The sequence below is a fragment of the Nerophis lumbriciformis genome, linkage group LG11 (genome assembly GCF_033978685.3).
Source record: "Nerophis lumbriciformis linkage group LG11, RoL_Nlum_v2.1, whole genome shotgun sequence".
In the NCBI taxonomy this organism is placed as follows: Eukaryota; Metazoa; Chordata; class Actinopteri; order Syngnathiformes; family Syngnathidae; genus Nerophis; species Nerophis lumbriciformis.
The window spans coordinates 36,840,828-36,865,507 of NC_084558.2; the positions used below are offsets into that span (position 1 = coordinate 36,840,828).

General features: G+C 40.1%; 1 protein-coding gene across 1 annotated transcript in view; it reads right to left on the bottom strand.

Annotated features, from left to right (window-relative positions):
• The window catches only part of atrnl1b (attractin-like 1b), a 113,325-nt gene that overhangs the window by 29,142 nt on the left and 59,503 nt on the right, over positions 1–24,680 (bottom strand). Inside the window, exons 21-26 of the mRNA XM_061966723.2 lie at positions 24,099–24,151; positions 18,939–19,033; positions 18,567–18,645; positions 9,471–9,628; positions 3,376–3,437; positions 12–90 (exon numbers count right to left, since the gene is read on the bottom strand). Of these exons, the coding sequence (XP_061822707.2) occupies positions 12–90; positions 3,376–3,437; positions 9,471–9,628; positions 18,567–18,645; positions 18,939–19,033; positions 24,099–24,151 (526 nt within the window). The remainder of the gene's footprint in view (positions 1–11; positions 91–3,375; positions 3,438–9,470; positions 9,629–18,566; positions 18,646–18,938; positions 19,034–24,098; positions 24,152–24,680) is intronic.

The window sequence follows — 24,680 nt, forward strand, 5'->3', positions numbered from 1 at the left end:
TGTGTACTTACTTCTCGCCGCCGTGAAGCCCAGCAGGTTTGTTTGATCTTCCACACCACCGCCGCCACCAGGAGAAGTGACAGGAAACAACTAAGGCGGCAAAAACAAGCACGGATCAGAAATTATAAATTAGTCTGAAATTAAAGAATTAGTCAAAAGTAAAGTCTTTATTAATGGCAGTGAGCATAAAAAAAGCATTGTTTATTTTTTTAACGAGATTTCCGTAAATTTTGTGAAATTGACGGAAAATATTGCAGTATGAAAAAGAAGACTTAAGCATTTATTTTTTTTAAGTTTTTCTTTTGGTTTTACAAAATATAAATACATATAGACTTTTTCCCACATTTATCCAAAATAATGACCAGCTTCAACAAGGAGAGACCAAGAATCGCAACAGGAAGTTGAATAAATAAAGTGCAATGCTTAGAATATTTTTACACTTGTGTGATAAATATTTCCTTACATTTTAGTATTAGACATAGGGGTTGAACAACATACACAATGAAAAACGATTTGTCATTTTGTTTTCTTCTGCGGTACAGTGGCAACGCACAAAACAGCTCAAATCAATATCCTTATTGACACTTAATGTATCTAAATGTGCACATTTTGACTACCGGTACTTTACATCCTGTGCAAATTAAAAAAAATTTAATTAAATGTACACATGCGTAAAGTGACTGGGGGAAAAAATACGGATTTTGTTGTATACTGGCTTTTTTCCATCCAATATTATATATATTACTGTTATTGGCAAAATACAATAAGTAATATATTATATTGTGAGGTATTCCAAGCTTTAATTAACAGTGGTTAAGGGATCGTACTTGACCTCAGAGGTTCCACTCTCTGCCTTTAGAACTCCAATAAAATCAGTTCATAAAAGTAAGAACACAAGGAAGGTAATTGGTGAGTCATTAACAAGCTATTAATCATACATCTACATTAAATTCTAACTTACAAGGAAACATGAGTCTGCTCCTGACGTGGAGCGACAAAGATAATGGCGCACATCCTGTAATATGAGCAACGCGCCCTCGTCCTGTGGGGGGAGGTGAGATGTGATAATCTCCTTTCACATAACCGACTCGGACCTGATGAACCTACAAGCATTTGTTTGATATTTAAACCCCCACCAGCTATCAGTCAGATATATACACAACCCAGATGGGTGTTGCCTTGAGAGAACCAGAAGACGGCGGTGTAAGATGTGTGTGTGTGTGAAACGTGATAGCGCTGGCGATGGCGAGAAAAAGCGACAGGGACCACAAGAGAAAAGGTGAAATCTGCTTTGAGCGACGGTAAACATCAAACAGCGCGAGGCTTACTGCGTGAGAATGATTTGAACTTTGAAGATATGCATCAGTAATATATACATGTAGCAAGGCATAAAAAAGCACTTGTTTTGATCATCGCACTTCATAACAGATACAATATGTCTTTCATGCCTATTTATGTTTTTACATTCCTATCAATGTTCATAAAAATAGGCATTATTTACCTTTGTGGCTTTTTTTGTGACACTTATTCCAAAAAGTCAATCACTATCATGCGTGAAGTCAAACAAGACCGAGGTATTCACTTTTTCTTTGGCTTTTTGACGCTTTTTTTTTTATTTTTAAAACACTTATTCCAAAACGTGCTTTGTCGTTTTGCATGAAGTCAAATGACTCCTACGTATTCACTTTTTTTGGCTCTTTTATAACAACGTACTGCAAACGTTGAAGCATACAATAAAATTATTAAATTTTTCATTTATGCATATTGAAAAGCTAATTTAAACAACCTTGAGACATTTCCTTGATGAGTATATAATAGACTAGAAGCATAAAAATTGTCTAAATGGGAAACAATTATGATTTACATCATCAAGAACACATTTACAATACATCAGGGGGTCTTTAAGGCTGTTAGTAAAAAGATGTACAGTATTGCACAAAAGTGACTGTTTTATTACAGTGTGTCTTTTTAGCATTAAAACAAGAGGGAAACATTGAAGAACACAATAGACATAAACTGTACTTTACAGTAGTTCTTGTGCTGCTGAAATAGATTTACTAAAATTGCCATTTTTATCTAAATAGCTAAGTTAGAGTCAAGCATGGTGGTGGTATTGTCATGAAGCTGCGGGCACTGGGGATCTGCGGTTCATTGGTGAAAACATTTAGTCCTCCATTTAGAGTGTGGCTTGTTTTTGTATTAATACAATTGGTGGATTTTTGGAGTTCCTATGAAGTCAGCTCAGTCCTTCTGCAAGTTTTCTTTCCAACAATCCCTAAATTTTAACTGTAATTTGATCAGATAGAGGCAGGCGATAAGTGACTAGGGAAAGAGCTTTGCAAGATGGCTTTTTAGTGTGATGGGCAGGTGCTTTAGGCATAGGCTGACAAGCGACTCACATAATATGTTATAGGACGTCAGAAAGTGAAATGAGCACCAGGCCGCCAAAACCACACAATGGCTGGGGTTGGTGGCTATCGTGAAATGTTTGTGGGGTTTTTTGTGGGTTTTTTTAGATTTAAAATGATAAGGTTTGACTGTGCACTTGATGGATATTTATATTGCAGCTCCAGCTTCGACAATACGTTCTGACTCACTTAAGGCAAAAAAGACATAATTATATGATTTGGACTGTCAAGTTAAATACATTTACGACTGGGAAGTGCGTGAGTAGCTTTTAGTTTTAATTTCAAGGCACCTTGGGAGACCAAACGTATGCATTCTGCTTCTATTTATGGTTTGATTCTCTACATATGAGTTGGCTTGAAGGCTAATTGTATGAAACATGGCTGTGTATTTTTGTATTATTATCATTTTAAATATTTTAATCATCCGTTCTATTGCAAAGTTACAACATACTGCATGTACTTTAGGGAAATGTTTGTCTCCCATTATAAGCTCATATATTGATATACTGGAATATGTACTCACTTATACAAATTTCACCATTAATTCCTCATAAATCCAAGCCTTTACCTTCAATATAGAGGGAAAACAGGTTTTAAGTGTGATCATTCATTTTAAAAGTGTCCTCGAGGGTTCAGAAAATTGATTATATTAACAAAAATCACGAGGCCAAGGCTAATTGCTGCCTTTTTGGGACACTTATGCCAAAAGGTGAACCACCATCATGCATTAAGTCAAATTAGACCGAAACATTTTCTTTTTCTTCTTTTTGCTGCTTTTTTTGAGGACAATTATTCTCAAAAGTAGACTGCCGTCAAGTATAATGTCACACACAAAAATTGTGAGTTCAGTTAATTTCATACATCAAATGACTTACAGAGCATTTTGCTTTTTATTTGGCTGTTCCCCAAAATTATTGAAAAAAAGCATGAAATTAAAGTTTTAGGCGTTTTAACTCGTTTTACTCACCTGAAAAATGTCACAAAGAACTGTACAAGGTCCATGATGCTGTTGTGTTGGGAAAAGGCGATCTATATAAGGGAAGGGAAAAAGCTGTAATTAGTCTTACTAACTATCCACTAGGAAATGTGCCTCATGAAAATTATAGTTTTATACATGACTGTGTTTAATGAATAATGCTTTAGAGGCATAGTTATGCTTTTACTGGAGACACACGGGATGGAGGCGAGGTAGCTGAACTCTATCTGGCAGGCCACATCACAGTGACACATCATTATCTACTGTTGATGCTTCACATGCATTCTGCCCCTGAAAGCATTTAGTAAGACACACATATACACACACACACACACATACATACATACATACATACACAATGTCAACAGCAGCCTAGTCCTCTTTAGGGCCGACACACAGGAGGTGAGGGGGAGGGTAGAGTAACAGAGTTGTGTTTTTAAGAGACTAATTTGTTGTTTTTTGGCTTTGAATGCTGATGAGCGGGCGAATACACATGTATTTATTTAGCTTCCAACTATTGAAACAGCTGATTTTTTTCAACGTGTGAGGTGTAACAAAGTGAGGCGAACAGTGTGACATGAGACAGAAGTAACCAATCATGCTACCTATCCAAGATCAAGTAGGTTGACTTGATATTATCTAACTTGTTTATGTGTGGGCCAACTCTTCTACTCCTGAACTGCAGCACATACAAATCGGAACATTTGTCAAAACATGCACACCTACTGTAATACCCTATTATTTTTCTGACAAATACACCACATAGCGGCGTTGCTATTAAGCCCTAAAAGTCGTATTGACTTGAAATTTACTCACATAACGTAATGCACAGCACACACCCTTGGGGGATTTACAAGTGTGTAAAATTTAAGCAAACTGGACGCAAAAATTTCTTTAGGACGTTGAAACTAATTGTCAAGGCACATTTGTCTAATATTGGCTTGTAATTGGAACGACGTGGCAGAACACTGGTGTATGAATGTGAATGAATGATTGGTGGTGGTCGGAGGGGCTGTAGGCGCAAACTGACAACTATGCTGTCAGTCTACCTCAGGGCAGCTGGGGCTACAAATTTAGCTTACCACCATACAATCTGAATATGGAGTGCATAAATAATGGGTTCTCAGTTTTCTGTGAAGAGCTTTGAGTGTCTATAGGTCGGGTCGCGGGGACAGCAGCCTAAGCAGAGAAACCCAGACTTCCCTCTCCTCAGCCACTTCGTCCAGCTCCTCCCGGGGGAACCCAAGGCGTTCCCAGGCCAGCTGGGAGACATAGTGCCCCCCCCCCCCCCCCCCCCCCCCCAACGTGTCCTTGGCCTTCCCTGTGGCTTACTACGGGTCGGAGGCGTTCGGGGGGCATCCTGACAAGATGCCTGAGCCACCTCATCTGGCTCCTCTCGATGTGGAGGAGCAGCGGCTTTACTCTGAGTTCCTCCCGAATGACAGAGTTTCTCACCCTATCTCTAAGGGAGAGCCCCACTACCTGACAGAGGAAAGTCATTTCGACCACTTATAACCGTGCTCTTGTCCTTTTGGTCAAAACCCAAAGCTCATGACCATAGGTGAGGATAGGTACATAGATCGACCGGTAAATTGAGAGCTTTGCCTTCCAGCTCAGCTCTTTCTTCACCAAGATGGATTGGTACAGGGTCTGAATCACTGCAGAAGCTGCACTGATCAGCCTGTCGATATCATGATCCACCCCTCCCTCACTCTTGAACAAGACTCCAAGGTACTTGAACCCCCGAAGGTGGCACTCCACCCTTTTCCGGGAGATAACCATGGACTCAGACTTGGTGGTGCTGATTCTCAACCCAGTTGCTTCACACCCGCCTGCAAACAAATCCAGAGAGAGCTGAAGGTCTTGGCCAGATGAAGCCAGCAGGACCAAAAAGCAGAGACCTCATCTTGCAGCCATCAAACCGGATCTCCTCAACATCTTGACTGTGCCTAGAATTTCTGTTCATAAAAGTAATGAACAGAATCAGTGACAAAGGGCATCCCTGGTGGAGTCCAACCCTCGCTGGAAACGGGACCGAGTTACTGCCGGCAATGCAGACTAAGATCTGACACCGATCATGTAGGGAACAGACCACCACAATCAGGCAGTCCGACACCCCATACTCTCTGAGCACTCCCCACAGGACTCCCGAAAGACACGATTAAATGCCTTCTCCAAGTCCACAAATCACATGTAAACTGGTTGGGCAAACTTCTGTGCAACCTCGAGGAGCCTGTCGAGAGTATAGAGCTGGTCCACAGTTCCACAACGAGGACAAAAACCACACTGCTCCTCTTGAATCTGATATTCGACTATCCGGCGTAGCCTCCTCTCCAGTACACCTGAATAGACTTTACCGGGAAGGCTGAGGAGTGTAATCCCTCGATAGTTGGAACATACCCTCCCGGTTCCCCTTCTTAAAGAGAGGAACCATCACCCTGGTCTGTCAATCCAGGGGAACCACCCCCACTGTTCACGCAATGTAGCAAAGCCCACAGCATACAGACCGTTAAGGAACTCTGGGCGGATCTCATCCACCCTAAGGGCCGTGCCACAGAGGAGCTTTTTAACTACCTCTGCAACCTCAGCCCCAGAAATAGGAGAGTCCTCAGGCACTACTTCCTCATAGGAAGATGCGTAGGTGGGATTAAGGACGTCTTCAAAGCATTCCCTCCACCAATCCACAACATTCCGAGTCGAGGTCAGCAGCACACCATCCTCACCATACACAGTGTTGACAGTGCACTGCTTCATCTTCCTGAGACGGCAGATGTTGGTTTAGAATTGCTTCTAAGCCATCCTGAAGTCCTTTTCCATGGCTTCCCTGAACTCCACCCATGTTTGAGTTTTTGCCCCTGCAATGGCTGAAGCCGTGTTCTGATAGCTGGAGGCATTGTTCGCTGCCCCCGTAGTCCCACGAGCCAAAAGGACCAGATAGGACACCTTCTTCAGCTTGACGGCATCCCTCACTGCTGGTGTCCACCAGCGGGATCTGGAATTACCGTCACGACAATCTCCAACCACCTTGCGGCTACAGCTCCAATCGGCCGCCTCGACAATAGAAGCACGGAACATGGTACACTCGGACTCGATATCCAACGCCTCCATTGTGACATGTTAAAATTTCTTCCGGAGGTGGGAATCGAAACTCTCTCGGATCGGAGACTCTGCTAGACGTTTCCGGCAGCTCCTCACAATGCGTTTGGGCCTGCCAGGTCTGACCGGCATCCTCCCTCACCATCAAAGTCAACTCACCATCAGGGGGTCATCAGTGAAAAACTCTGCCTCGCTTTTCACCCAAGTGTCTAAAACATGACACCGCAAATCCGATGGCACAACCACAAAGTCGATCATCAAACTGCGACCTATGGTTTCCTAGTGCCAAGTGCACAAATGGACACTCTTATGTTTGAACATGGTGTTCGTTATGGATAATCTGTGGTGAGCACAAATTACAATAACAAACACCACTTGGGTTTAGATCCGGCCAGCCGTTTCTCCCAATCGCGCCTCTTCAGTTTTCACTGTTGTTGCCAATGTGAGCCTTTGAAATCCCCCAGCACTCTCCAGTACTCCCTCTAGTGATTACAAAAAGGGTGGGTATTCTGAACTGCTATTTGGTGCGTAAGCAAAAACAACAGTCAGGACCCGTCCCCCTACCCGGAGGTGGAGGGAAGCTACCTTATCGTCTACAGGGTTAAACTCCAATATACAGGCTTTGAGCCGTGGGGCAGCAAGTAATGCCACCCCCACCCATCGCCTCTCACTGCTTGTAATATTATAATTGTATACGAGCATATCTTCCAAAGCATATTGACCACAACCTGTAGGGAGCGTCACAAATTAGGACACCACTTTTTAATGCCTTCAGTAGAGTTGCTGAGCTGAGACAAGATGGGCAGTGACATGGTTAATACGGCTCAATGGTGCACAATGATGTGTTGTTGACTTTCTAGTAAGTGGGACCGCTTGGATCTAGTGCCACTGCTGTATTCTCCCTCACATAGTGTGCAGGTCAAAGTAATATATTTCGGGTTCATTTACTCTCAAGACATATCGCAGCAGATCAATGAAATCATTTGAGAAACATTCAGTTATGGCGAATGGACTTTCTTGAAATGGAACGTAATTTCACTGACGGTGTAAAATGTATTGCTTGCTTTTCCACTTTCAAAAGAAATTAGTATGTTTGGCTTTTGCAAAAATAAATAAACAAACACATGGTGTAAATTGCAATCTCACACAGGCATGCAAGATGAAGAGGGCTATTTTAACGAGTCGGGGAAGTCTATAAATAAGCGATTGTGTGCCAGGAAATTTAATAGAAAACTATTACTGGAGCACCTCTATAGATGAGCTGACCCTAAAAATATTACCACACTGCGCTCCACTAATCTACCATGTGGGACAGAGGGACGCAGCCAATACAGAAATCAATACTAGGATGCAAACATATGCATTTATGGGATACAGTTATATGTTGGGATAAAAGTTTATCTTCAATTACTTGCCTTTACAGTGACCAAAAATCTGAGAGAAAGACGTTATGAGAGCTCAAATGAGTATGTTCTGCTTCTTCATTTGCTTTTTTTTTTTTTTTGCAAAATTCCAAAAGAAGGGCAAAAGAAAAAAATAATAGTATACACCAAAAGTTATGTGAAGAAAGTGTCACCATGTGGCATCAATTGGCGATTAATGTATTTTTACACTGGTGTGGCAATTAACAATGTGACCCTGAACTTTCCAATTATTGCCAGGTGTGTAGTCTACGAAAGCACCACCTCAAAAAACATTGGGAATTGATTTTTTTTTTTTATTAACTCTAAAAAATGACAGCAGCTGCATTTGAAGTATCATAAGCAGCTTTAACTAGCTCTGCAAGGACTTTAAAATGTTGCTACTGCTCAAATGTCTGCGTAAAATCGTACAATGAAATAATTAATGCTGACTCAGCCGTTCATGCCTTATGGGGGACCTATTATGCAATAAATAAATAAATAAATGCAAAAAATATATGTATATATGTATATATATATATATATATATATATATATATATATATATATATATATATATATATATATATATATACACAGTCCCGATCAAAACTTTACATACACTTGTAAAGAACATAATGTCATGGCTGTCTTGAGTTTCCAATACTTTCCACAACTCTTATTTTTTTTGGGATGGAGTGATTGGAGCACATACTTGTTGGTCACAAACTCTTATGAAGTTTGGTTCTTTTATGAATTTATTATGGGTCTACTGAAAATGTGACCAAATCTGCTGGGTCAAAAGTATACATACAGAAATGTTAATATTTTCTTACATGTCCCTTGGAAAATTTCACTGCAATAAGGCGCTTTTGGTAGCCATCCTCAAGCTTCTGGTTGAATTTTTGACCACTCCTCTTGACAAAATTGGTACAGTTCAGCTACATTTGTTGGTTTTCTGACATGGACTTTTTTCTTCAGCATTGTCCACACATTTAAGTCAGGACTTTGGGAAGGCCATTCTAAAACCTTAATTCTAGCCTGATTTAGCCACCAGACCCAATAATGCAAATGAGCTAAAGGCCGCTATTGAAGCATCCTGGGCATCCATAACACCTCAGCAATGCCACAGGCTGATTGCCTCCATGCCACGCCGTATTGATGCAGTAATCCGTGCAAAAGGATTCCCAACCAAGTACTGAGTGCATTAATTGACATTTTCAAATGTTTGATTTTGTTTTGCTGTTATAAATCTTTTTTTTTACTTGGTCTGAGGAAATATTCAAATTTTTTGAGATTTTTGAGTTTTCTTAAGCTGTATGCCATAATCAGCAATATTAAAATAATAAAAGGCTTGCAATATTTCAGTTGATGTGTAATGAATGCAGAACGTATGACATTTTTGGTTTTTTTAATTGCATTACAGAAAATAAAGAACTTTATCACAATGTTCTAATTTTCTGAGACAGTCCTGTATATGTGTGCACTATTGACTAGTGATGCACCAAAAATTCGGCCGTCGAAAAAAGTTAAAGTTTGTGACTGAAATAAGTAAAAACTTCAGCATGTTTTCCTCTCAAACATCCTTACCTGGATTTTGATGGGCCATGAGAAGTTACTGACGTAGACATAAAATGTTATATTGGGGTTGGTTCTGAAGGTGAACTTCTCACAAGAGAAGCTGTCTCGATATTCCTTGATGTTGCTCTTGGACACGATGGGTACCTCCTCGCCAGAGATGGTTCCAGCTGTTAGGGGCAAATGATTGACGTTAACTTTTTGATTTTGCAAGCAGGAAAGCTCAAAAGAAAACCTTTCGATTTATTTTTGTTTTGTTTGTGACACTGGCAAACAATTATGGTGTGAACATTTTGGCATTTTATATGTGACAAAATTCAATAGATTCGGGTTTCCAAACTTAAGTTGTAGACCCATTTCTAGGTTACATTTCAGCTTTTGTTTGCTCACAAAATGTTATAGTTGAACAATTTTATTGGTCGTATGTAAAATAAATAAATGTCTACGTAGGGGTGTCTTAGAATAGTCTGCTTTGACCATCAACTCAAAGTCAAATGATTCTCTGTGGGTAGGACGCCGTGCCAAAGCTTGCCTGAGGCGGACCGAAACGCACCGTGGCCCCTGATTAGACTTGCTGGAAATTGGACACGGCACACGCCGCCTTGGTCCGAAGGCATACTTGCCAACCCTCCCGAATTTTCCGGGAGACTCCCGAAATTCAGCGCCTCTCCCGAAAACCTCCCGGGACAAATATTCTCCCGAAAATCTCCCGATTTTCAGCCGGAGCTGGAAGCCACGCCCCCTCCAGCTCCATGCAGACCTGAGTGAGGACAGCCTTTTTTCATGACGGGAGGACAACAGGGTGACAAGAACTAAATCATCCAGACTAGAGATAAATTGTATTATTATGTTTATTTTACCTAAAAATAAATATATTTATTAATTTAAAAAAATAACAATAAAAAATAAATTTTTACTATATTTTGCTAAAAACATCAAAAGTAATTGTATTTTTATTTGTATTTTTTCGTGACTCCTTATTACATCCAGCCATAGAATTATACATTAAAATAAACATATTTGAAATAATTGATTTTAAATTATCATAATAATTCATTTAAAATAACCATATTTAATTATTAAAATAATTGCTTGTTTATCAACAACTTTATCATTTTACTCATTACATTTTGAAACTCTCAGAAGCCAAGTTATGATATATTCCTTAATATTTAATTATGCAAGTTTGAAGTATCAATTATTTAAACACAGTTTTGTTTGCATATTTTCAGGATGTAGATATATATATATATATATATATATATATATATATATATATATATATATATATATGTATATGTGTATATATATATATATATATATGTGTATATATATATATATATATATATATATATATATATGTGTATATGTATATATATATATATATTTGTATATATATATATATATATATATACATACATATATATATATATACACACATATATATATATATATATATATATATATATATATATATATATATATATATATATATACATACATATATATATATATACATACATATATATATATATATATATATATATATATATATATATATATATATATACATATATATATATACACATATATATATATATATATATATATATATATATATATATATATATATATATATATATATATATATATATATATATATATATGTATGAAATACTTGACTTGGTGAATTCTAGCTGTCAATATACTCCTCCCCTCTTAACCACGCCCCGCCCCACGCCCCCCAACCCCCGAAATCGGAGGTCTCAAGGTTGGCAAGTATGTCCGAAGGTGTGGCTTCCACCAGTTCGCTTTGGAAGGAAGCTTCCCTCACTGCTCACCTCTGGCAACGGTAATGATCTTTCCGCAGTTTCACCTACAAAAACCTTTATTTCACGTTTATTTCCTCTAGATAGTCAAATTTGATCGTCTCCTTGGCGCACTGCCATGGCCGATCCGAGGAGCTCACTAAACTATCCAATCTCTGCTGTGTTCATCAGTGTTTTTGCCTTTTTGATGTAGAAAAAGTCGCAACTAAAATCTGTTTTTTCAGAGATCCAGATTAGCTGTGCATAAATGCTATCATAAAAAAACTACTTTTGCCCATAGTCAACTGATCACAAACTACAGGCAAAATCTAGCAAATCAGATATACAACCGACCTAGTCTATATTGTATTTGTATATACAGTAGAGCAGCCCTGGGCAAATTGAGGCCCGGGGGCCGCATCCGGCCTGTTAAGCTTTTCAATCTGGCCCGCCGGATGTGCAGTGATGTTTTCAAATTACCGTAAATCTTGAACTATACAAACTATTTCAATGGTTGGATTCTGCACTTTTGCATGATATACTAGTTACTATTGTAATTTAAGTCACAGCAGCTCAGACGAGGTACCAAGCAGTGTGGGTGGGGAGCGTTTCCACCGAGTGTTTCCAGAGCGGCCAGCCTAAAATGCGGGTGTCAGGGACAGACGCGGAGGAAGATTTTTTCAACAAAGTTCTAAAGCTTAGTGATGTATCAGATATATCAGATTGTAGGTGTTTTCTTTTGTATCTTTCACGTTCATATTTCGCTGTGTTTTTTGCATTTTTGTTACATTTCGCTTGCGGGTGTCAGGGACAGACGCGGAGGAAGATTTTTTCAACAAAGTTCTAAAGCTTAGTGATGTATCAGATATATCAGATTGTAGGTGTTTTCTTTTGTATCTTTCACGTTCATATTTCGCTGTGTTTTTTGCATTTTTGTTACATTTCGCTTGATTGAAAAATATATCGATCGAGAGGGGGTGTGACGTTCATATGTTGTCACTATTCAGTGTTTTATCGTTCATAGTTAATATTGTAAATCCCACATTCTTTATTTTCATGTACATTCTGGGTGTCTCATTCAGTAAAAAAATGTAAAATTCCATTCCGTTTTTAAGGCGGTCTGTCATAAAGTTTTTAGCATTCAATCAGATATAGATTTGCGTGTATTTCATCACAAAAGACACGTTTAACTGTTAGTATTTTTGTCATCATTCAGAGCTTACTGACATAAAGTAAGTAGTCTTTACATTCCATTAATGTAACTCTTCTCAAGACATGATACAGTGGGGCAAAAAAGTATTTGGTCAGCCACCGATTGTGCAAGTTCTCCCACTTAAAATGATGACAGAGGTCTGTAATTTTCATCATAGGTACACTTCAACTGTGAGAGACAGAATGTGAAAAAAAATCCAGGAATTCACATTGTAGGAATTTTAAAGAATTTATTTGTAAATTATGGTGGAAAATAAGTATTTGGTCAATAACAAAAATTCAACTCAATACTTTGTAATATAACCTTTGTTGGCAATAACAGAGGTCAAACGATTACTATAGGTCTTTACCAGGTTTGCACACACAGTAGCTGGTATTTTGGCCCATTCCTCCATGCAGATCTTCTCGAGAGCAGTGATGTTTTGGGGCTGTCGCCGAGCAACACGGACTTTCAACTCCCTCCACAGATTTTCTATGGGGTTGAGGTCTGGAGACTGGCTAGGCCACTCCAGGACTTTCAAATGCTTCTTACAGAGCCACTCCTTCGTTGCCCGGGCGGTGTGTTTGGGATCATTGTCATGCTGGAAGACCCAGCCACGTTTCATCTTCAAAGCTCTCACTGATGGAAGGAGGTTTTGGCTCAAAATCTCACGATACATGGCCCCATTCATTCTTTCCTTAACACGGATCAGTCGGCCTGTCCCCTTAGCAGAAAAACAGCCCCAAAGCATGATGTTTTCACCCCCATGCTTCACAGTAGGTATGGTGTTCTTGGGATGCAACTCAGTATTCTTCTTCCTCCAAACACGACGAGTTGAGTTTATACCAAAAAGTTCTATTTTGGTTTCATCTGACCACATGACATTCTCCCAATCCTCTGCTGTATCATCCATGTGCTCTCTGGCAAACTTCAGACGGGCCTGGACATGCACTGGCTTAAGCAGGGGGACACGTCTGGCACTGCAGGATTTGATTCCCTGTCGGCGTAGTGTGTTACTGATGGTAACCTTTGTTACTTTGGTCCCAGCTCTCTGCAGGTCATTCACCAGGTCCCCCCGTGTGGTTCTGGGATTTTTGCTCACCGTTCTCATGATCATTTTGACCCCACGGGATGAGATCTTGCGTGGAGTCCCAGATTGAGGGAGATTATCAGTGGTCTTGTATGTCTTCCATTTTCTGATAATTGCTCCCACAGTTGATTTTTTCACACCAAGCTGATTGCCTATTGTAGATTCACTTTTCACAGTCTGGTGCAGGTCTACAATTCTTTTCCTGGTGTCCTTTGACAGCTCTTTGGTCTTGGCCATAGTGGAGTTTGGAGTCTGACTGTTTGAGGCTGTGGACAGGTGTCTTTTATACAGATAACGAGTTTAAACAGGTGCCATTAATACAGGTAACGAGTTAGTTACAGGTCTGTGAGAGCCAGAGATCTTCCTTGTTTGAAGTGACCAAATACTTATTTTCCACCATCATTTACAAATAAATTATTTAAAATTCCTACAATATGAATTCCTGGATTTTTTTTCACATTCTGTCTCTCACAGTTGAAGTGTACCTATGATGAAAATTACAGACCTCTGTCATCATTTTAAGTGGGAGAACTTGCACAATCGGTGGCTGACTAAATACTTTTTTGCCCCACTGTATCATGTCTTGAGAAGAGTTACATTAATGGAATGTAAAGACTGTACTTACTTTATGTCAGTAAGCTCTGAATGATGACAAAAATACTAACACTTAAACGTGTCTTTCGTGATGAAATACACGCAAATCAATTTCCAACCATAAGCGCTCAAAAACATACTTTTTTTCCCTCACATATATTTAAATGTTTTAAATAATTTTATATTGCAGCTCGTGTCAATGGCCTCAAGTCATTGACATTCCAACCCACGTCTTGGAAACAAAAGAACAGAAAATGACAGCTTGAGTGCGACAACGTGAGCATGTTTATCTTAATTGAAATCACCCTCCTCCTCTCCCCTCCCACCACCCACCTCCTCCTCCCAAAGGCGCTTAAGGCTCTTGTCGATTGTCAAGAGCCCCCCAGCCCGCAGCCCCCACCCCCTGTTTCTTTGGAGACACAATATCTTTGGCGGTGGAGGTAGACTGGGGACCCAACTTAAAACTATTAATAATGACAAATGCTGCGAAAAGGTTACGGTGGCTGCAGAGGAGCACCGCAGGTTAACGTGTTTTAGCGGGGTGCGGAAAATGTCAGCTGTTGTGTGAGACGAAGAACGTGGCGAAAGGAGAAGATAAACACAAGGAACGGATGGCTGCAGTGTCCTTGAGCGTCTTTCCGCAGGAGGACTCATAATAGTCGCTGCATATGCAACACAATCTTGTTACATGCTAACGTCTTCCTATGTTAGTTCTCTGGGAAAGAGTCTATATAGTGTAGAGACTTTAACAAAACATAGGGGCAACAACTGCTACTGTATATTGTTAACCATATGGGAGAATATAATGTAGATTATAAGGATCTTTAGGTTTCGGGGCAATGTTCAATGTTGCGAATAGGATAACCTAGCACGATGTTGCTGGTAAAATCTGACTGTAATGTTAGCATTGTAGCTTACAAAGCTATGCTAGTTTTGCTAAGGTTTGTGTCCATTTGTCCAAATCATTGTTATGTGATAAATGGCATCTATTACGCTGGAAAAGAGAATAAACCAAGACTATCCAAATCCGGCTTGGGAGTGACACCAGACCGACTCGCAAGTTCGGTACAAAAAAAATTGAAAGAGACAAACATTTTTGCAGCAGATTCCTAAAAACACCGGAATGCTGTCATATTGATGATTTTTGAGGAGCTTTTTTGCAATAAATAAATAAATGATAAATGGGTTATACTTGTATAGCGCTTTTCTACCTTCAAGGTACTCAAAGCGCTTTGACAGTATTTCCATATTCACCCATTCACACACACATTCACACACTGATGGCGGGAGCTGCCATGCAAGGCGCTAACCAGCAGCCATCAGGAGCAAGGGGTGAAGTGTCTTGCTTAAGGACACAACGGACATGACTAGGATTGCTGGCACGGTCACTCTACCAACTTCGCCACGCCGTCCCTATACGTCCTTTTGAAAACAGTAGATTCTCAGGAATATACAAAATAAGAAAAATAGTGAAGAAATAAGTCCCTTTCCGAGCTCTCTGGAAATGTGCCCCTCAAAACATTTTAGTTGAACATACATGATAGAAACCCTGAGCAATAGAGATATGTGCATTTTGAATGACAATTGAAGGAAAAAAAAAATATATATATATACTGGCTATTTAGCATTTCACTGCAATGCACATAATTTCCAATGTAAGTTAGTTTAACATTATTTTAGTTCATGTCTATATAGTCTACTGTAGGGTTGTCCCAAAACCAATATTTTGGTACTGGTAACAAAATGTATTTCAATACTTTGATACTTTTCTAAATAAAGGGGACCACAATTTTTATTTTTTTTTGGCTTCATTGTAACAAAAAATCTTACGGTACATTAAACATACATTTCTTATTGCGATCGAAGAACAATTCTGGCCTTAAATAAAATAGTGAAAATACTAGACAACTTGTTTTTTAGTAGTAAGTAAACAAAGCCTCCTTAATTGGCAGCTGATGTATGCAGTAACATATTGTATAATTTTTTATTCTATTATTTTGTCAAATTTGAGGGACAAGCGGTAGAAAATTTATTATTAATCTACTTGTTGTTTTTGTCTCTCTGTCTAACCCCCCTCTTGTCCCCACAATTTCCCCCTCTGTCTTCTTTTTTTTCTCTTTCTATCCCCTCCTGCTCCGGCCCGGCTGCACCAAATGATAATATAAATACATTTAATAAAGTCAAATACAAATAAGGCAACAAGAGAAGTATCCTACACTTCTCTTTTGTAAAGTAAATCTGAACAGCCGACATGGGCATCTACATCTACTATATGATTTGCCTGAGAAGCTGGACAGGACCAAAAAATAAATAAATAAATAAAAATAAAAAATAAAATCTACTTGTTCATGTACTGTTAATATCTGGTTATTTGTTTTAACATGTTCCAACTACGCATCTGTTAAAATATAATAAACACTTATTCTTCTGTTGTTTGGATGCTTTACAATAGTTTTGGTTGACACCACACATTTTGGTATCGATTCGATACCAAGTAGTTACAGGATCATACATTGGTCATATTCAAAGTCCTCATGTGGCCAGGGATGTAGTTCCTGAGTTTATAAACCTAATATAATTTTTTTTTAAACGGAAAAAAAATTTGGGGACGATAAAAAATATCAATGTAATCATAGTAGTACCGACTAGAGACGCCCTTGTACTTGGTATCATTACAGTGTATGTCAGGTGTAGATCCACCCATGGCATTTGTTTACATTGAGGAGCGCCAGCTTGCTGTTAACGGTGAGCTATTGTATCCTCCTACGGTGTGTAATGAAGCATGTTTAGCAGTTCCTTGTCCTGCAGGGATGATTCTTGTAAGAAACTCACTTTATTTGTCGCCATCCATCCATCCATCCATCTTCTTCCGCTTATCCGAGGTCGGGTCGCGGGGGCAGCAGCCTAAGCAGGGAAGCCCAGACTTCCCTCTCCCCAGCCACTTCGTCCAGCTCTTCCTGTGGGACCCCGAGGCGTTCCCAGGCCAGCCGGGAGACATAGTCTTCCCAACGTGTCCTGGGTCTTCCCCGCGGCCTCCTACCGGTCGGACGTGCCCTAAACACCTCCCTAGGGAGGCGTTCGGGTGGCATCCTGACCAGATGCCCGAACCACCTCATCTGGCTCCTCTCGATGTGGAGGAGCAGCGGCTTTACTTTGAGCTCCTCCCGGATGGCAGAGCTTCTCACCCTATCTCTAAGGGAGAGCCCCGCCACCCGGCGGAGGAAACTCATTTCGGCCGCTTGTACCCGTGATCTTGTCCTTTCGGTCATAACCCAAAGCTCATGACCATAGGTGAGGATGGGAACGTAGATCGACCGGTAAATTGAGAGCTTTGCCTTCCAGTTCAGCTCCTTCTTCACCACAACGGATCGATACAGCGTCCGCATTACTGAAGACGCCGCACCGATCCGCCTGTCGATCTCACGATCCGCTCTTCCCTCACTCGTGAACAAGACTCCGAGGTACTTGAACTCCTCCACTTGGGGCAAGATCTCCTCCCCAACCCGGAGATGGCACTCCACCCTTTTCCGGGTGAGAACCATGGACTCGGACTTAGAGGTGCTGATTCTCATCCCAGGCGCTTCACACTCGGCTGCGAACCGATCCAGTGAGAGCTGAAGATCCTGGCCAGATGAAGCCATCAGGACCACATCATCTGCAAAAAGCAGAGACCTAATCCTGCAGCCACCAAACCAGATCCCCTCAACGCCTTGACTGCGCCTAGAAATTCTGTCCATAAAAGTTATGAACAGAATCGGTGACAAAGGGCAGCCTTGGCGGAGTCCAACACTCACTGGAAACGTGTCCGACTTACTGCCGGCAATGCGGACCAAGCTCTGGCACTGATCATACAGGGAGCGGACTGTCACAACCAGACAGTCCGAAACCCCATATTCTCTGAGCACTCCCCACAGGACTTCCCGAGGGACACGGTCGAATGCCTTCTCCAAGTCCACAAAACACCCCAGCCAGTCTATATGTCGCCATGGAGGCGAAAATTTGTGATTTAGCGACTGCGGATGGACGCTAGCCGCTAGCTATGTTTTAAAGCACCTCTTGCTGAGCGGCGTGTCAGTGTTAAAGTTTCATCTTTATCGTTAGTTTTTAAGCCAAAATGCGTCCATTCTCTCTTTCTTTCTACACACCGTGTCTGATTGCATGTACTCCGTGCATGTGCGTTGCCGAACATGCCCCTCTGCTCGCCAAACCAGCAATGTCACAACGTGATGACGGCGCGCCTTCATGCCCGTAAAAAAAAAAAAAAAAGGAACCGCCATTTTTCAAAAACAGTATAGCGCCGTTTTTGATACATTAGTACCGCGGTACTTTATTAGTACCGGTATACCGTACAACCCTAGTCCACTGTAAAACTATCACATGCATTTAATGCATAATAATCAAGCGGCACGCTTTATAATAAGTACCTGTGGATCCCACAGACCAAGTGATATTGAGGTTGAAGTTGTTAGATGCATTGATGGACATGTCCAAGTTCTTGTTGGCCTTTAGGTGACAGAACAAAATACAAAACATCAGACATTTGACAGAAAGCTGTATAAGTTAGCTTACAAAACTGTGTAATGACTAAGCATGTGACAGCCGAAAAACACGATTCGTGGAGTCGTCATCATGGTGATAATTGACTTGTGATATGTCAGAGAGCTGCTCTCTGCAAATTATCCACCACACACACACCAACAAAATCACAGTAACTCTTCATACTGACTCACTGTTACATCTGCTAGCATGGTTACGAGCATGTGTGATCTATAACTTGCTTTGCTTGTGAAACATACCTGCTCAGGTGAGGCCATGAAGTTGATGGCCGTGTAGTGGTTATCATCTTCCTGAATGAGGCTAAAGGTGAACTGGTAGTCGATCAGCAGATTGTCTATTGAAGAAAGGAAAAACATAATAGTATAAGCTACATTTTATACTGTATGTTCAAAAATACACTGTCAAGTCTTACGATATGCATGACTAACACCACATATTTTTGGGAAATGCAAAACATTCAAAAAAAAAGTTTGAGCGACATTCTGACTGATGACAAGTGGAATCCAAAAACAGATGCAATCAAATCCAATAACTGCAATCAGGATTTTCATCAAAGCTGAGTGAGGATACGACGCAAGTAAACTACATAGTTTTCAACTATTATTTTACACCCGTGTTGCTACTAACAAAAAGGACATTGACGGGGTTAGTGCGTCTGCCTCACAATACGAAGGTCCTGAGTAGTCCTGAGTTCAATCCCGGGCTCGGGATCTTTCTGTGTGGAGTTTGCTTGCCAGGGTGTACGCCGCCTTCTGCCTGATTGTAGCTGAGATAGGCTCCAGCATCCCCCGCAGCCCCGAAGGGAATAAGCGGTAGAAAATGGATGAGATGGATGGACGATATAAATGATATACATTTGGCCGACAATAGTTTTTAATACTATCGTTATATTGTGACAATGCATGTTGCTGTGTCCTGCAAAGTTGACAGCGACAAACGAACGATTGCGTTCTCAACGCAATGTAGGGTCCTAACTAGTGGCTAATGTCCTTCCACAGTACAAAGCCTTTTCTAAGTCAGCAATCCTCATTTCCATGGCAGCAAATAAACTAAGTTTCTTGCAAGTACAGTATCATCCCTGGCAGATGAAGAATAGCTAAATATGCTACACTACACACCGTAGGAGAATATGCAACAGGCTCAAGCTCTTGAATGTAAACAAAGGTGCGCAAATCTACAAATATAATATTATTGTATGGTCGATACTACAGTGGTTAGATCTATTTCTTTTATTATGAAAAAAAGATTTTTGTTATTGCCTACAAACTCAGTAAAATAAGTCCCCTGGACACAGGAGGACTTAAAGGGCAAAAACCAAAGGATTTAAATCCTGGCCAGTGGTAGGAAATAATTAAACTATTTAATTGATATTGTTACACCGCTATCCTGTGTTTTTGTCTGATTATAATAGTGATCAAAAATTTTATTATTTAACGATCTTGAACATTTCAAGTATCAGTATGACCAATGCTGCCCCTTTAACGACTTACCCTAATTTGTAGTATCACCCAAAACTGTAAAATATTGCAAACAGAAGAATAAGTGTTTACATGTTATGTTACAACAGAAAGTAACCAGCTAATAACAGTAAATTAGCAAGTAGATTCATATACATTTATATAATACAACTAGAAATGACGCAATATGTTCTTGCATATGTCAGCAGCTAAATCAGGAGCCTTTGTACCCCGTTTTCAAATGAGTATATTAATTATTTACATGTCAAACAATATATTGTAATATATATCATTATCGCAGGAGGCTGCAATATATATCGCAACATAGATTTTAGGCCGTATCGCCCATCCTTACTTGCCACCATTCCTACTTTTGTTTTAGTCCATAATGTTAGAGTGGGGGTGTCCATACTTTTCAATTTCATAAAACAGCTTAAAAAGCGTTTTGTAAATCAGGGCTCTTAAAGTTACCTCATGCGATTAATCACCAAAAAAATGATCGCATTAATCATGTATATACGCAGAATAATTAGGAAATGTATTTTGACCAAGTGGGCGTCTTTGTCTTGGTTACCCGAAAAGCAGTGTGGTTTGTTATACGGTCAGTGGTCAGGTCAATGCTTCTGTCAGTGCAAAGATGAGGGAGGAGACTCTGACTGGTTCTAATTCTGACCATAAAATTGCACTTGTGTCGAAATATTTATGTGCTTTTTAAAATGTAATTCAAATTATACAAGCAAGTGATTTACTGCGATTAATCACTAAAAAGTGTGAATGCAGCTAAAAACATTGTTTATGCAGCTCTGAATCGATGGGCGAGTGTGAAGGCCTGATGTTGTGACCGGGTGAATCTATATATTTATGTAGTTCATTTTCGACCGTGTCTGGAAAAAAAAAATAGCGGCTACTTCTTTAAGATATATATTTAAACAGTGTACATTTTTAAGAGATACATTATGATACTTTTGGACAGAGTAGGGCGTGGTTTCATTTGCCATCTGGGAACGCTGCTACCAACGTACATGCAGACAGACTAAAAAAAACGGGTTAGAAATGTGACTGTGGAGCAAAATGTACACAAGGTTTACACCAAAACATATCCAATACATACTACAAGGAAGTGTGTTAAATATAGCTTAAGCTCTTCACAAAGCTGTGTCATTATTAGCTTTTTAGCTTTACATTGTGCCCTTTTGCCTTATTTTTTCCCATTTTTGTTTAAGTTTTTCTACAATGTCAGTAGAAAACGAGCTATGGGGCTACATATTTCCCCAGGCCACACTTTGGACGCATTATGTTAGAGAACTGTATTAATTATATTACTGCACGACAGCTATTTGCAACCACTGCTGTTGTTATGATCGTGACATTTCCCTGCAAATATGCAAACTGGTTCTGTGTCCTAGTTGCGGGGGCTGTACTTGAAATGTCATGTGAAAGTACTTTAAGGTTTCAGAACTATAGAGATGCATTTTGCAATAGTTTGGACCGGGGATGTCCAAACTATGTGCGGCGTCTTCAATTTGGCCCGCAAGATGTCTTGGAATCTGGCCTGCAATCAACTTTAAATATCTGACAGTATGTTGCTGCAACTTTGCCGCCATCTTAGGGACATTGTGAATAATTTAGGTCAATGACCATGAATTGTTATTAGAAGAGTACACAGCACAGCATTTACTTAAATGAGCCAATCCAGACAAATTTCCCAAGCCATGGCGCAAAAAGAAATTGCAACACAGAAAGTCAACATACATGGTCACACAACCTGCTCACTGAACTTTGTAAATATTATAAAAAACCGTCCACGCGCCATTAAATATTAAAAATTACGCCCATTTAAAACCATTACAATGCTGCATGGTGGGAAAAATACTTCTACACTTACCGTATTTTATTTGAATTAGCGCCGGGGCGGTAATTAATTTAAAACCTCTTCTCACTCCGGTGCTTACCAAAGGCATGCGGTAAATGTAAGCCTGCGCTAAGTATTTTAAAACCTCTTCTCACTCCGGCGCTTACCAAAGGCATGCGGTAAATTTAGGCCTGCGCTTATAAATTTGAGTGTGATGTAAGGATACCATCATGAAAGGCACATTTAATTAAAAAAAAACGTTATTATGGTCTTACCTTTACTTATAAATGAAGTCCATGCACAGCTCCTTCTGAACAAAAGCATCGATAACTTGTTTATAGAAGTCTTCCTTATCTTTCTTCAGTTTTAAAAGTCTCTCTGTCTCGATGGAGATCTTCCTTTAATTATTACCTCCTGCTTCGATTGAAAGTCTTGTTTAGAAAACTGTTTTATTTTAGATATGTAATCCTCCATGTTAAAAGTGCAAGCGAGAGGGAAAAATAAACGATCGCTGCTAACTGTTGCTGCTTGTTGTCACTTCTTCTGCAGCCGAGTAGTCGCAAGAAGGATCACTAGCGCCCTCTACCACCAGGAGGCGGGAGTCATTTAATGACTCATATTTGACACACGCAGCTACGGTATATTAATAAAACATAGCTGCTTACTGTTCTTTTTAGCATATTCAATAGCTTGGACCTTAAATCCTACTGAATAGCTCTTTATCTTCTTCCCTTTATGCAATTTTAAATTATTGAAATCAGCCTCCTCCATTTTGAAAATGATGACAGGTGAAGTGTCACTCGTGACGTGACGAGTTTGACCCGGCGGAAATTCTAGGCATATGCTAATTATTTTGCGAAACGAGTTTGACCCGGCGGTAATTCTAGACATGCGCTAATAAAAATAATATTTTGCGAAACAAGTTTGACCCGGCAGTAATTCTGAACCGGCGGTAATGCTAATAAGCATGCGCTAATTATTTTGCAAAACGAGTTTGACCCGGCGGTAATTCTAGGCAGGCGCATACTATATACCCGGTGGCAATTCAAGGAATTACGGATGGATGGGATGGATGTTTGGAGCATTTTAGAAGCTCGATATTTCTGATTGATTACAAAACTTTAAGGAGGTTGTCACAGAAGTAAACAAGGTAGGAGTCTAAATTTTACATTATCTTAATATCCAATTATATTATTTATACATCCATTATATTAATATAATATGTAAGCACACACACACATGTATAAATATATACATATATAAATACATATATGTATACGTATACACACATACACATATATATACCAAATGACCAAATTGTTTTAGCCTAATGCGGCCCCCAAGTCCAAACGATTGGACACACCTGGTTTGGACAATAACGACTGTGTGCTGAGTCATTTTCAGCAGATGGTAAATACATACTGCTACACATTGACTACTCTAAAGAAATGTGTCCCTTGACAAAATGCACTATATTGAGAATGACTGCTGAAATGGGACTTTCATGAGATAATGTAGCATTAGACAGTCAGGAAGTGTTGTTTTCCAAACGTAACAGAGCTCAAAAGCAAGTGTCAGTGATGCAGAGAGGTTAAAACAGGCTCCGGGCGTGACGTTCCTGTCTTATCACGGAGCTTGGTGTCACGCTATGGCATTTCAAAAGGGGACAAAAGCTTGGCCAAAGCGCTTGTTGTCTAGAGCGAAGGTGGGGAGGAGCACAAAAATATGAAGCACCATGAAGGACGAAACCGGCGATGTTATACATCCAGAGATGCCGCTATCACCTTGATATTTCTCCTCACACTTGACAAGCCAGTCACACTAAGTATTTCTAAATGAATGAAGGGGTGGGTGGGTGAGCGAGTGTGTGAGTAGCCCAGTGTAGAAGTTCTCCTCCTCCGTCCCCTTGATTAGCTCAATCACTCACTTCTTCTGATGCACTTGACACTTTCACAACAAGTCATTCTGTCACTGAACAAGCGCCAACGCCGGCTGCCAAAGACGCTCCATCTGCCTCCGAGCGGAAGGGTTGAAAGACAGTGGGGGGAGAAGCCAAGACGAACGAGTGCATGTGTGCGTCTGTTACTCACAATAGCAGGTCCCTCTGAGTGGATTGCCAAGGTAACGGTTTTCTGAGTCACACCTGGAGTGAAGAAAACAGCAGAGAGAAGCAGATGAGTGCACATGGAGAGCTCTTATCAGCACAAGTACATATTAACCTCTGCTGCAGGCACTTTCTCCTCACAAAAAAAAAATCACATCACTTGATTGTGTTTAAGTTAATTAGATGTTTTTTTCCAAATCAACAAACCTGATTTATGGTGCGATGACAGAGGGTTAAATCCCATTAAGCCCTTGCAGCGGGAAAACATATGCAAATCATCCACCTAAAATGTCAGACATACGCCAATCCAGGTGATGTATTTAATTATTACTGATTTACATTTAACAAATCAAGAGATAAAACAACAAACAGGCAAGCCAAAGGCTAAATTATGCGTGTTTAATAACTTGGATGCTAAGGGATCCAGATTCAATAATCAGAACCCGGGGCAGACATCTTTGCCAGGCTCAAAGCAGCTGGCTTTCATCTGCTTTTTCTGGAGCCGGCTCAAAAGTTAAGCGTGTATAGGGGGAGGCGGAGGGAGAACTAGCAAGGAGCACTGTTTATT